Source organism: Prinia subflava, chromosome 1, assembly GCF_021018805.1.
Source record: "Prinia subflava isolate CZ2003 ecotype Zambia chromosome 1, Cam_Psub_1.2, whole genome shotgun sequence".
Classification (NCBI taxonomy): domain Eukaryota; kingdom Metazoa; phylum Chordata; class Aves; order Passeriformes; family Cisticolidae; genus Prinia; species Prinia subflava.
The window spans coordinates 29789488-29802602 of record NC_086247.1 but is presented as its reverse complement, the minus strand read 5'-3'; the positions used below and the strand labels follow the sequence as shown (position 1 = coordinate 29802602).

The window sequence follows — 13115 nt, the reverse complement described above, 5'->3', positions numbered from 1 at the left end:
CAACTTTGTCTCACTGATTGTCACGTTTTGCTGCTTTTTCTACAGGTAGACTTTTAAAAAAAAATTCTTATAATTTTAAAAATGACAAAAGCTAGTCTGCTATTTGCACTGATGAATACTTCAAACCTTTCATTTGCTGGAGCAGATCCAGTAGGATCTGTCAGAAAGTATGGTTTAGCCCTAGTTTTCTGATGGAAATACCCATTTTGGCAAGTAGTTTCTATTTCCACAGTTGCTTGGAAGAGGATGTACTTGATGCTTTCCCATCTATCTGAAGTGGAATAAAAAGTACCTACAGTTACAAGAATTATCTCAACATGCAAACTTTCTGCTAGGTGCTTTGAGGGAGATAATTGTGTTCCTTCAAGCAACCCATTTCAAAAAGGAGGTCGTTAACCAAATTGTTATTTATAGTTTTCACTACTCAAAGTGTCTTTTTGAAAAGACACTTCACCTAATAACTGAAATAATTTTGTCTCCTTCCTCAGGCTTCCTGGGAGAAGACACAGGCAAGAGAGTTTTTATATTCACGGGAGATTTTTCTACAAGCCTTTTATGACATTATTTCAATGGAATTTTTGTGGTATTCGTCTCATCTTCAGATGGCATCTGTGACCAATTTTCTAGTTTTTTCTCTTACTATATGTATATAAGCTACCAAAAAGAGTGGACTTTGTCCCACATTGTTGAATAAACTTGCTTAAAAAACCCCAAAGTGTCACTCAAATTTAAATTAAACCCATCACCATTCCTTCTTCCATGCTTATGTACTCTTCACTTAAATTTTTTTTTGGAATAGGAAGGAAATTACAGAAGTCAAAAGAATGCTAATCTAAGATCTTCAACAAAAAAAGGTGAATATAATGACTCTTACCAAGGTCTGTTGATCTGATAAATCCCAGGCAAAACAGAAAAAGCAAAGCTGTAAGTGTAAAGTCTATTGAAGGACAGGATTGTAATTAATGCAAATCACTGATGGTTAATGAAAAAAAGATCCTGTCAGAGAGACCCTGACATGCTGGCTTTACATATTTTGGAGGTTACAAGAAATACACTATTAAGCCTATCTTACTGGATGAAAACTGCAGTTGATGTGATTTCCTTTATGCCAGGCAAACATGGGGCTAGTTTCAGCACTGTTCAGCATTCAGATGTGTTCAGTTCATACCTATGACTTACTCACTGCAGCTTTTTTGTATCTGTCCTATATGTGATAATTTCCCAAAAAGTACTTCATGGTGTTGTTTAGATCAACACTGGCCCAGACTGGAAGCAGCTGCTTCTGTGTCCACTGTGAAAAGTTTCCTAAAAGAGGGAGTTAAGAGTCTTGCCTCTCCAGACAATACCAATGACTATCTACTTGAAGGCAAATGTCTGGTTTTCCCTTTTTTCCTCTGTCTCTGCAATGGTTTGCAATATTTGTGGGTGTTCTCTTATCTTTCTGTCTCTTCCTGACTAACACCACCTCCCTCACCTGCCCCGCCAAGAAATAAAAGCAAGAGGGAAGTTTTTCCTACAGCAGAGAGCAGAAGGACAATTCAGAAGTGCTCAAAAGAGCTGTGAATATCTGGAGAATTACCTGATGTCATACAGCTTCTATTTTGTACCAATTGGAAGGAATTGTTTCCCTACTGCCGACTTACCTTGACACAAATTTTTCTTCTGAAATAAAACTCTGAAACCAAAGAAATGCATTCTAAGTTTACTTGTTCAAAAGTGTTGGTACTCAGAATATATAAGTATAGTGAATTTCTGGGCAGTATCTTAAAAATACCTCTTCATAAGGCTCACTAAGAATGTTTGTTAGATGAATTCAAAGGCAGCACAAAGTAGATTGGGTTCTCACGATCTAAAAGAACTGCATGACTGGTGCAGTTTTGTCTGTTTACATGTGATGCATCTGTGATCCTGTTCATAGCAAACTTACATATTAAATCCACAAGAAAATGGTCCCCTTCTTGCTGTAAAACTGTCAAAATGTTGAAACAGTGAAACTGGACATCTCTATTACTTTCCATATGACTCATCACTTTGTTTGACTCATTGAAATGTTTTGCACCTCATTAATTTGTTGTCATTATTTATTGTGCCTTGGTTCTTATGGTACTGGACCATGAGAACTTTGTTTTATTTGTCTTTTTGCATTTTAAACTTTGACACAGGATGTTCTCCATTACAGCTCCTTGTTCCATCTACAACAGGGTAAGATTCTTCCAGACATCAGCATGTTGCCTGAAAATCAAGGGGGTGGTTTAATGTCCCACTATCTTCGCTACTCTGCTTGTACAAGATACAAGGAAATCTTGACTGCTGTGAAAACAGAAGACTGCCAGCTGTGCCTTCTGCATGTTATCTAGTAGCATGAAGAGAACCTCTTGTATCTGTTGCAGTCAGAGCATGCTGACTGGGTCTTTCAAATTAGTTATTGAAATTGGCATATGAAACACGAGATGAAGAAATGCAAAGAAAATGGTCACCAGTTAAAATGAACAAGATCTTTCATGGAGTCTCTGAGAAGCAGCTTTAAAAAAAAGCTAAATACCAAAAAACAAAACAAAACAAAAACCACTAAAAAAACACCAAACAAAAAGTCCCCAAGCCCTCCCAATTTAAAAAATACATATTTTGCAGTGCTGTGGCCAGAATACCATATGAGAATTGATTTTGCAGAGTCCTTTGTTTTCAGCCTCTAGCAGTTCCAGATCACTCTGTGTTTGTATCCCTCCTCTTTCTTATTTTTTTCTCTTGAAGAGCAGATATGGTCATCTCTGGGCTCAGTCCATATGTCTGAGTGGTTGTTTTGTACTGCATAGCTACTGCTTTTTATTCTTAGCTTTCTTCACAAATTCCTAGATTGAAAACAAGGCTTTGAAAGTTCATAATTGCAGTATACTAATGAGAAAACCTCTCTGCAAAACTGCATAAGTAATTTTTTCCAAATGCTATTAACAGATACAATTTCTTACTATTTTTTTATTTTACTATTTCAAAAATTCTTCTAAAAAGAAAACCTTATTTCAATGCCTACTTGCCCATTGTGTTCCAAAGGCTCACTTGGGGGCCAGTTTATAAAGGAGATCATGGTTCTGTCTCTTGTACTATGCTAATGAGCTGGGAGGTATAGTATATATGTAGGATTTTATTAGGTAGAATATGTATATGTATTAAAAGCCAAATGCATAACAGCCTTTAAGCTATCATCAAGCTGAAGGCCAGAGAATGTGTGTTCTGGCAGGTTTGGGAGTTAAGTATGCAAATTCTCATCTTCTCTTGAGAAATTACATATTTTTTACCGTATTGGTAGAATCTGATGAGAATTCAGCCAGTGAAAATTCTCCAGTAAAGTTAATTAAGGCTGGTATCCTGAGAACACTTTGCATTAATTTTGTATTAGATTATCCTTCTACTTTCTGCAACCTTAATTAATCAAATATTAATGGTTACTCAATCTATAACACAGTTTGGGGCTTAAAAATATCAAGGGGTATGTTCCTAATTGAATACTGTGTTGTGTGGAGCGGAGGGAAAGGTAGATATTGGTCCCCTTGTCTAAAGGGGAAAAAGATTCTAAGTAGAAGGCAGAGAGACGAAAAGGGCAGCTGGTCCTTCAGGACAAGAAATGGCAGCAGAAGAGAGGCAGCAAAGTAATTAACCAGTCTTTCTCCACATGAGAAGGGGCCCTTACTGTTCCTAATTACACAGACAGTAATTTAAAACATGCTGTCTTGTCTCACAGCTGGATCTTTCAGAGCCTGGTTCATGCAGGCAGCCTCCTGGAGTCTCAGGCATGTAAGCAGAAACCCAGGTAGTCTTTGTGTAAGAACACAAGCTGAGAGGACAGGTTTCTAGTGAAGAGTTAGAACTCTCATCCTGGGTGGATTAATGTAGTTTAATCCTTTGTAGATTAATGGCCTGTAATGTTGCCGTTTTGCATTGTACCAGGATTCAAACGAGTATCAACTTCAGTGTAAACCTGGGCTCCAGTAAGCAGAAAGTTAAAATCTGATTTTACAAACACTGTGCAGATATGAGATTAAACAGGAAATATTTAGTTACTTGTACTATATGTCAGGAACGAGCAAGTTTAAAGCAGGCTGTACTAATATGAGGGAATCATCTTCCTAGGAGAGTTGTGCAATACAGTTGAGAGCTGTATTTCACCTGTGACATGGTGATAACTTTAAACTCGCTAATCATGGATTAACCAATGTACCCTTCACTTCTCCAGTGCGTTCAATGAGCCTAGAAAATACCTGGGAACTACATACAGCTTTTAGGAAACTGAATTCACAACTCTAGTCTTCCATGTTTTACTTAAAAACAGTAGGTATCTAGAACTACTGGCCAGACCCTTTGTATTTGCATACCTTTGTATTTGTCTCACCTAAGGTCTGCTAACTGGGACTCTCTGATCTTGAACTGGCCAAGAGGCACCAGTGTGCCATCACAGCCATTTGGACAGCTGCTACAACAGGGGTATATTGACATGCCTACTCAAGTTTAGTGGAGGCTACAAAAAACGTGAGACTGGAGCACATGATGTACAAGCAGCTACTGCGGGAAATGGGTTTGTCCAGCATGAAAAGGACACTACAGGATGTAGCAGCACTACCCAAGGAGGCATTGTGGAGATGTTACGGACTTTCCTTGGAGTTCTGCAACAAAAGGATAAGTGGCAATGGTCACAAGTTGCAATAAGAAAAATTCCAGCTGCATGGAAGGAAAATCTTTTACTTTAAAAATTATTTAACACTGGTACAGCTTGGCAAAATGCCTGGGGAAACTCCAGCCTTGGAGATACTTGAAATTCTTCTGAGGTCCCTGAGCAACCAGACTGAAGCTTGAGCTTAGCCTACCTAACCTCCTGTGGTTGTTGGACTTGATGGCCTCCAGATATCCCTACCAAAGTTTTTCTGTCACGCAAAGAGTGGTGGTTTACTAGGTATGCCCATACAGACCTATCAGTCCTGACTCAGGGTCCGAGTCAGGTTTTTGACTCAAAAACCCATGTGGGAGGTAGGGAAGAAGTGAATCTCACTGCTCATCTTCCACATAATAGCTTCATTCTAAGGAAGGAGAAGACTTGGAATCCAGACTGTCCTCAGTGTCAAGGAACTCATGGACAGAACCAGCAGTATAAAAGGTATGTTGTAACTGGTGTATCAGTTACAAGCACAGTTGTTTTCCTTCTGGTCCTGTGCCTTTTTGCGGATGAGGATGCCTTACTCTGTAGTCTTATGATTTGTGTGCTAAAGACCAGGAAACCTCCACTTCTGGATCTTGCTCCTTAGATTAAGTGTGTTGATTTTAATGGTCTCAGAGTAAAATACATGAGCAGTTCTGAAAGTGCTCTTAGCTTATGTTGTTGTGCTGAAGACAAGCTTTTCCATCACACAGTGCTTATTTCACAGGAGTAAGCTGATCCCTGATCATGCAAGAGACAGAGCTTCAGCTACACCTGAGAGGATCCAAATGCAGCAGAGCAGTGCTTGAGTGCCTAGATGAAATGGACCTCAGACTGGTGTGTAGAACAGAGTGGTGGCAAACTGCTTTTCTTCTGAACCTGCAAGACACGACCACAGTCTTTATTGTGAAGAGATGACTTCTGTTTTCCATATGCTGTGTGAAGTTCTTACTAAGACAATGAGATATGAACAAAATAAGCAATTCCATATTTAGGTATTAATGACTTTGTCATTGTTTAATGTACCTTACTGTGCTGCAGAAAAACACAGATATGTGACAACAGGCCTTGCAAACTAAATTTATCCTTCTATAAAATCCACCCACGTAGAAGATATTCAAGAAAAGCTCCATCACATGCTGAAATCTGTGAAACAGAAAAGAACCCTGGGAAGTAAATTAATTTAAATTGATAACAGAATATTGTTCATATTGTACCTGGGGGGGGGGGAATGACACGAGAAACCACAGAAATCCATTAAAGAGTGTAGGATTTCAAGACCATTTGGGGGTTTTTGTGTTTCGGTTTTTGGTTCATTTTCTAATTTTTAATTGTGAATATTGTCGACATTATTCTAGGACACCCTGTATCTTCTGTATCTTCTTCTCCTGAAGTATATCCTGTATCTTCTTCTCACTTTAAACAACTGCCAGAGTCTTTCTGTACAGACCTGTTAAAGAAAGCTAGTGAAAATATTCATTCTGGATAGAGAAAACACTTCTTTTCTGATTCTCAGAAAAAAAAAAAGTATATTTGGTAGCAATGTTGCTAGTGGCATACATAACATGAAGTATCCCTTTGTATAGAGCACAGTTTTTTTATTTATGCATGCTACACTATTATAGTTTATACTTTGTTTTTCCTATTTATAATTCTTGTTTTCTTATAACAAAACTATCTTCTAAATTCTTTCCAGAGCTATTTGGTGTTAACCATGATCAGCACAATATTTTCCAGTCTTCTTCAAAGCAAATAGAAATACCCTTTGTGATATGGCATGTTTCTGGCTCTGTGTGTTTTAAGAAAAAATATATTCAGCCTTATAATGGCATAATGAAAGTAATTTTCTTAATGAAGCATGTGAGCTGACTTGAAGTACTTCTAGATGTACCTCATCACAATTTGTTTCTAAGAACCTTCTTATCTAGTATCAGGCATGATAGGTTCTGTCTCTGGACCTCCTCTGCTCTGTTGTTTTAGAGTGCCCAATAAGTAGGAAGAATGCAGAAAAAAGAGCATAATATGAAACTGAGCAGGTCAAAAATTACCTGAATCTCATATGGTTTTGCTTTGAAAGACTTGGTTGTTACTATTGTAACATCTAAAAGACATGATGCTGTGCTGCTTCATTAAAACTTCATGCTCTAACATTAGAGCTCAGTGGAATATTTGATTACCTGCTTAATAATCAGACTAATCAGTTTGCCTTCGTTGGCAATCTAATCATAATCTGTGTTTAATCAAATTACAGATGGTGGTTTGGTTTGTTTAGCTTATATGGGTTATTTATTCTTCAAGTTGTCATGTAACCAGAATGTTAACTGAAATTGTTCCAGCTAAACTTCATTGGGTAAGAAGCATTTGTTTGGTCTTGCATGTGATGAGTGGAAGAGGTGTGCTTGTGGTTCATGAAATTACAGAGAGCTGGTTGGATTTTTAAGATAAACAACACCTCTTCTTTCCGCTTATATTCCTAGAGAAAATACAGTGAAGGCCTTTTCCTGTTCTGCTGTTTTTATTATGAGGATGGTGTAGCACTTAATTTATTCTTGTCTTCATGTAATATCCTCTTTTGATTGTCAGACTCAGAGAATCTGTGCATGTTTACATGTTCTCAGCAGTCCAGTTGTATCTTTTTTAAGGAAAGGGGAAAAAATCCTTCAGTATTTCTTTTTTTACAGGGAAATTTTGATTAAGTTTGATATTAGTTTCTGTTGAACCCATGAACTTTTGAAGTCCCTTAAATGGCATCCTGAAGTAGGCCAAACAAGAGGACGACTTAAGAAAAATAGCTTTAATGAACCTAAGAATCATCACCTTATATAGTGTGATAGATGTGGAGTTTCAGGCAATAACCAAATTTGACTTTACAGATCAGTTTGCTTCATTTGGCAGATGAGTCAGATGGCTGAAAGATTTGTAGGGATTCCCAAAAACATCTTGTCACATGTAGATCACTGCTGTCTGGTTACAAATGTGTTAATCCTGTGATGACATCATGAAAAATAGCTCTGTGGAAAAGAGGGGGACACATGTCAAGACACGTGGATTCAGAAGTGCCTCACACAGGAATGTAGCGCCCAGAGTTTGTGAGTCTTCATCCAAAAGTCACCTCTGGAGAAATGGTTTTCTATTGCAGTTAGCCTTCCAGATTCTTGATATATTTTTGTTTTCGTTTCAGTGCTCGGCATGTTTAATTTTTTATGTTTCATAATTCATAACATAAATGTTTTTAAATTTAATTGATTTTAATATTTGAGTGCTAACATTTCAATTATCCTCACAGGGGGTTGAGCCAGAAAAGTAGCAAAATACAAAAGGGAGAAAATAATGCCTGGTTCTGAAAGTCATACTTTAAGAAAACCCCCACAAAGGGTTAACTAGCAAACTACTTGGGGAGGGGGTTAGAAGCATTTTGTGAAGAAAGATTTAAAAGATTTTGAGGCTGAGCATGGTATAGTTAAGATGTGTCTTATCAGAATGTTATTTGATTCAGACTGCTGAAAAGCTTTTCTGAAGATTTATCGCCTTTCCCTTTTTAGCTTGGCTCTGAATTCATTGGAGTCTGATGGAAACAGATACAGAATGTTATCTGTTGTGCAAATATCAGTGGTATTTGTTTGAAAATACTGGCAGTGTTTCCACTGGATCAGGAGGAGGCTGTAGGTATAAGGTATGTAGTAGCAATGGAAAATCTTGTTAAAAGGGAGGGTAAAAAATATAATTCCTGGTGGTTGAGATAGCAAATTTCAAATGTATTGCACTAAAAGTTAAAATTTACTTACGTAAAGGTTACCTGTGGAGTACATGTTCAGAGTGAAGCTTTTAATCCAGTTGTAAATAGGCAGGTTAGAAAATGTGGACATTAATTGGTTAGGAGTACAAAAAAAAAAAAAGTCTTTGCCTTCTCTCTCCCACCCCCCCATATTTCTTTCCTTAATATTTTTTACAGTCTGGATGAACTTCTGACTGAGCTGAAATCTAAGTGGGCTTTTTCTTCATCAGTGTTTGGTCTCAAAATTTGCATTTTATCTTCAAATTTCATGGGTGGTGTCCTACATTTCAACATTAAGTCAAATTTTCACAAGTAATAAAACGGCTCGCATTTGCTAGTTTATTTTACTAATTAACCCTAAATACTTTTCGAAAGGTTAGTTCATACTAATTTCTGAAGCATAAGATTCTGTGTAGTATCCCATGTTGGTCAGAAACTAAGAATATGAGTCTCTATATACTCTAATTATTTACTGAAACTTGGCATATGGGCAAGTGTTGTCTTTTTACCTATTGGTCTTTTGGAATGTTTTCTTTATGAACAAGCTAATCAATGCTTAGAGTGGACCCAAAAACAAACATTACCTCTTGCGGTGTGTTTGCATTCTTGGCACTTCTGGCTCTTCTGAGATGCATTAGTTCAATTGAATAATATGGTGTGATCTTGGAAAAAAACTTGTAATTTAGCTTCTGTAGTGAATGCTTTCTTGGAAGTAGGCATTAAGTTTAAAAAAATGGTAAATACTCCTCTTTTACCTTTCTTGGTAGAAAACCCTAAAAATGTCAAAGATTGTATTAATATTATTTAAAATAACAGAAAAGATTAATTGTCCTCTCTCATGTAAAACAGGGCTACAGTCTTGGGGGGAAACACATTGATTCTGATGCTATAAAAGTCACAGCTACAGTCATCATGAGCACTGAGTTTTTCTTGGTCTGTGATGATAGAAGCTGGTGAGTAGGGAATAATGCCTTACTGTCCATCTCTGGTGGTGTTAGCGTGCTTATCCACACAGCTTTTGCTTGGAAAGGGGCTGCCTCCTGTCAGCTGTGAGATACCAGGGATGAGATCCTCACATGTTTGTGATTTCTAGCTCTTAAGTGAAGCAAAGTGGCAGAAGGGCAGTCTCAGCAGTTAGTGGAGTTCAAGGAAGACACTGGAAAGCACATTAAATACTTATGGTCATTTATAGACACTGAGTATCTTCCAACAGATATGAATTTTGTTGTTGGGTAGGTGGCTTTAGGGGCAGCCGCTGTGAGGAACGGCCAGGGCTGCCCCATGCTGGACACAGATTGAGTCAGCTCCATGGAATTACTGCTGCATACAGCTCAGCTGGGGCAGTGGTGTCTCTGGGAAAACTTGTTTAAGCACAGGAATAAGAAAAACCAAAGCACACAGGTAGAGGAGAAACAAAGAAGGATAGTGAGACACAGCACAGGGAACACAAAGGTTGAAGGAAAAGGAGGAAGTGGCTGTGTTGCTCCAGGCACTGGAGCACAGATTCCTCTGCAGCCCCTGGAGGAGATCACAGTGGAGTAGGTATAGAAGTGGGTATTTGCCTGCCAGTGTGTGCCACACCAGAGCTCCCTGGTGTTTTCTGAAAGAGCTCCAGCCCACACTGGAGCTTGTGGGAACAGCCCAGGGAAGGACCATGCTGGAGAAGGGGAAAAGCCTGAGGAGTAAGGAGCAGCAGAGAGGAACTATTTTAGGGAGTGATGTGACTGCACATTCCATTCCCCATCCCCTTGGGCTTCTGGGTGATGGGGAAGGGCTAGAACAGTCAGAAACTGCAGAAGTAAAGCTGAGCCTGGGCAAAGCTGGGGTGAGGGAGGGTAGGGGACTGATGTGGAGGGAAGGTGTTGTTTTAGCTTGCCTTTGTTTATCACTATCCAAACCTGTTTTAACTGGCAGTAAGTTAGTTTTCCTCAAGTGGAGTTTGTTTTGCTAGTGCTGGTAATTACTACAATATCTCCCTGTTTCTATCTCAACCCACTGGTTCTTTCACTGTTTCATCTTACCATCGTCTCCCTTGTCCCCCTGTTGAGGGGGAATGAGAAAGCAGGTTGACCATCAGCCAAGGTCAACCCCCAAGTGGTTCTTTAAAGCTAATTGTTTCACAAATAAATAGACAAAGGTTTGGGATGTGAGGCAGTTCTCTTACAGCTTATGGGAAATCTATTAAGCTTACAGACTCTACTGCTAAATATGTCTAGATAAAAGTAGTTATGCAGATAGAATGAATATTTAATGATACCCATCTCTGCAGGTACGCATATATATATTTACATGGGTAGATAAAGTCATGTTCAAAGTTCTCTAACCGTGAACACTCAAACTGTTGCATAGGAACATTACTGGTTTCTACTAGTTTTCTTTGGTGTTGTGGTCCTTCATATTTTTCTAGGCATGAAGGTGGACAGTTGTACTTGGGATGGGATAGAGACTTACAGATAGCTGTCAGCATCCCAAGATTTTTGCCAGGAGGAATGACAAGTATAAAATAAATAAGAATAAAATAAGTCTCATCTCTGTCAGGAGACACTTCAAGTAGATTTTCTTCTTGCTTTGTCTGAGAGTCCGTTTGGATTTGCTTTCATGCACTTTCTTACTGTGTTCTGCCTACATGTCTTTTCATTGGTTCCCGATTACTTAATTATTTTATTCTATTTATTGCTGAAGTTTAGCTTTTACTAAAACAAAGCACCTCCTTAGTGACTGTGAGATGTGAGTTTCATTGCCACAGATTTTGAGCAACATTTTTTATATTTTTACCTTCTTCCTCTGAATTTATACCTGCAGCTTGCCTTTTATTTGGAATATGGTATCCAGGAATTCACATCTGTGGGTGATTCTAGCTCTTAAAAGGTTTTTCCCTGTGCCAGGATTTAAGAATTGGAAGTCTTAGGAAGTATTCTGCCCACATATGCATTCTTACTGTAAGCAGACAGCTGGTACTTCCTTTCATTATCCACCAGCAGGTAGTAAGAAGGAGGAAATCTGCAATTTACATGGCCCTGAAGCTTAAGTAAGCTATTCAAATACAGATGGATTTGTGTAGTCTGGCAACATAAATTCCTCTCAGGAATTTTGTATGGGTTACTATAAGTTCTCCTGTTCCTGCTTATACCTGTGTGTTTATGCTCATAACCAGAAAACATGGCTTACACTTTATTGTATTTTATTGAGTTTATGCATATGGCAGGAACTGTATGTTCAGATTCTTCTTAGGCCTTTCTAAAGTTTTTTAGTGGTCAGCAGCTTCTGTGAAAGGGATAGTTGCAAGAATTAAGAACTTGAGCTGCAGGAAATATGTGTTTGGTTGGTTAGCTTTTCTTGCCATGAATATAAAATGTCTATTGTATGTAGTTTTTAATAAGCCATCTTTTAAAGTGATTGAGCAATTTGTCAGGTTGGCTGAAATCAGTGAGCTGTGTGAGAGTCCAGGAAATTCTGCTTTGTTTATATGCTTCCATCACTGGCTTGTAAATGCCCAGACTGGCATTTTTCTTTTTGTAGATGAAGAATTGGGACATCAGACTAATAGGAGTTAAGTATTTGAGCTTTAGTTTCACTTGAAAATGGGGCAAAGAGAGATATTTGATCATCACATTCAAAGCTGTAGCAGTGATTTTAAGTAGTGGTGGTTTGCAGAACTTGTATGTTCCTCAATTGTGGTTGGGTATTGTGTTTGTCAGGGTACCTGAGTTTGCATCTAAAAATCTTAAATCTGAGTATCATGGACAGATTGTGCAATGCAGCACAATTGCTAATTAAATATTAGTATATGCAAGCCAATTTTTTTTTTTCGTTTCCATCTAGTTCCAGCACATGGAAACATGGAAAAGTATATGATAGTGCACAGTTTTCAATACAAAATGTACAAAATGATCCTAGGTGATAAAGGATTATTTAGCAAGAGAGTTATAGTCTGTTTTGCTTTTTTCCTGTTCATTTAATTAGATTCTTTTTTAAACATGGACATGCAAAAGAAGTTGCTGCAGTTCCTATCTTCAAGCATATTGTGGCAAATATGAGAGATTTCTTTTGGCTAGGTTAGAAATTATTTGGCCTGTCTTTGAAATGCCCATAAATGCTGTGAAGTACAGAATACAAACTGCACATAATAACAAATTTCACCATTATAAAGAGTACTTTATTAATGCTTTCTTCTCCTCCACCTGATTCTGGGTCATTTTTGAGGTTTCAAACTGGTTATTTGCCCCACAGGAGAACCTTCCAAATGTTGCTGCTCTTCGGGTCTTGATCTCTCTGCTTTTAAAACTGTATTGTTACAGATTTGAGTCTGAGCTGTACTACTTACGTGGTTTTAAAGAACAGAGACTTGAAGTCTGGGAGAGTCCCACTCGCTAAACCTTGCTGACTCATATTCTTGGATAGCTTGGCTATTATGCATGTATGTGGTTATGCATATGGATATGGAAAATTACCCCTTTAAGACACCTCCTGCATTTGGTTTTGAGAAGCCCAGCACAGTCCACTCTGTTTAAGAAAAAGTCATCTTTAAGACTAAGGATATTGCAAACGGTATGAAATTGCTGCTCTCTTCCCCCTCTTCCTTTAAAAGACTGCAGGTAGACTTGCCTCTGCAGGGACCTTAATTTAAACCTTGCTCTTATTTTCTCTGGCTCTGAC

General features: G+C 38.2%; 1 protein-coding gene across 4 annotated transcripts in view; it reads left to right on the top strand.

Moving 5' to 3' along the window:
• The window catches only part of PKIA (cAMP-dependent protein kinase inhibitor alpha), a 43650-nt gene that overhangs the window by 11933 nt on the left and 18602 nt on the right, over positions 1-13115 (top strand). The window contains exon 1 of one of the 4 annotated variants that reach the window (XM_063392140.1): positions 8227-8357. The exons of the other annotated variants lie outside the window; for them this stretch is intronic. Coding sequence (XP_063248210.1) covers positions 8253-8357 — 105 coding nt within the window. The 5' untranslated portion in view covers positions 8227-8252. Of the gene's footprint in view, positions 1-8226; positions 8358-13115 lie in introns of those variants that run through there. 4 annotated transcript variants of the gene reach the window in all.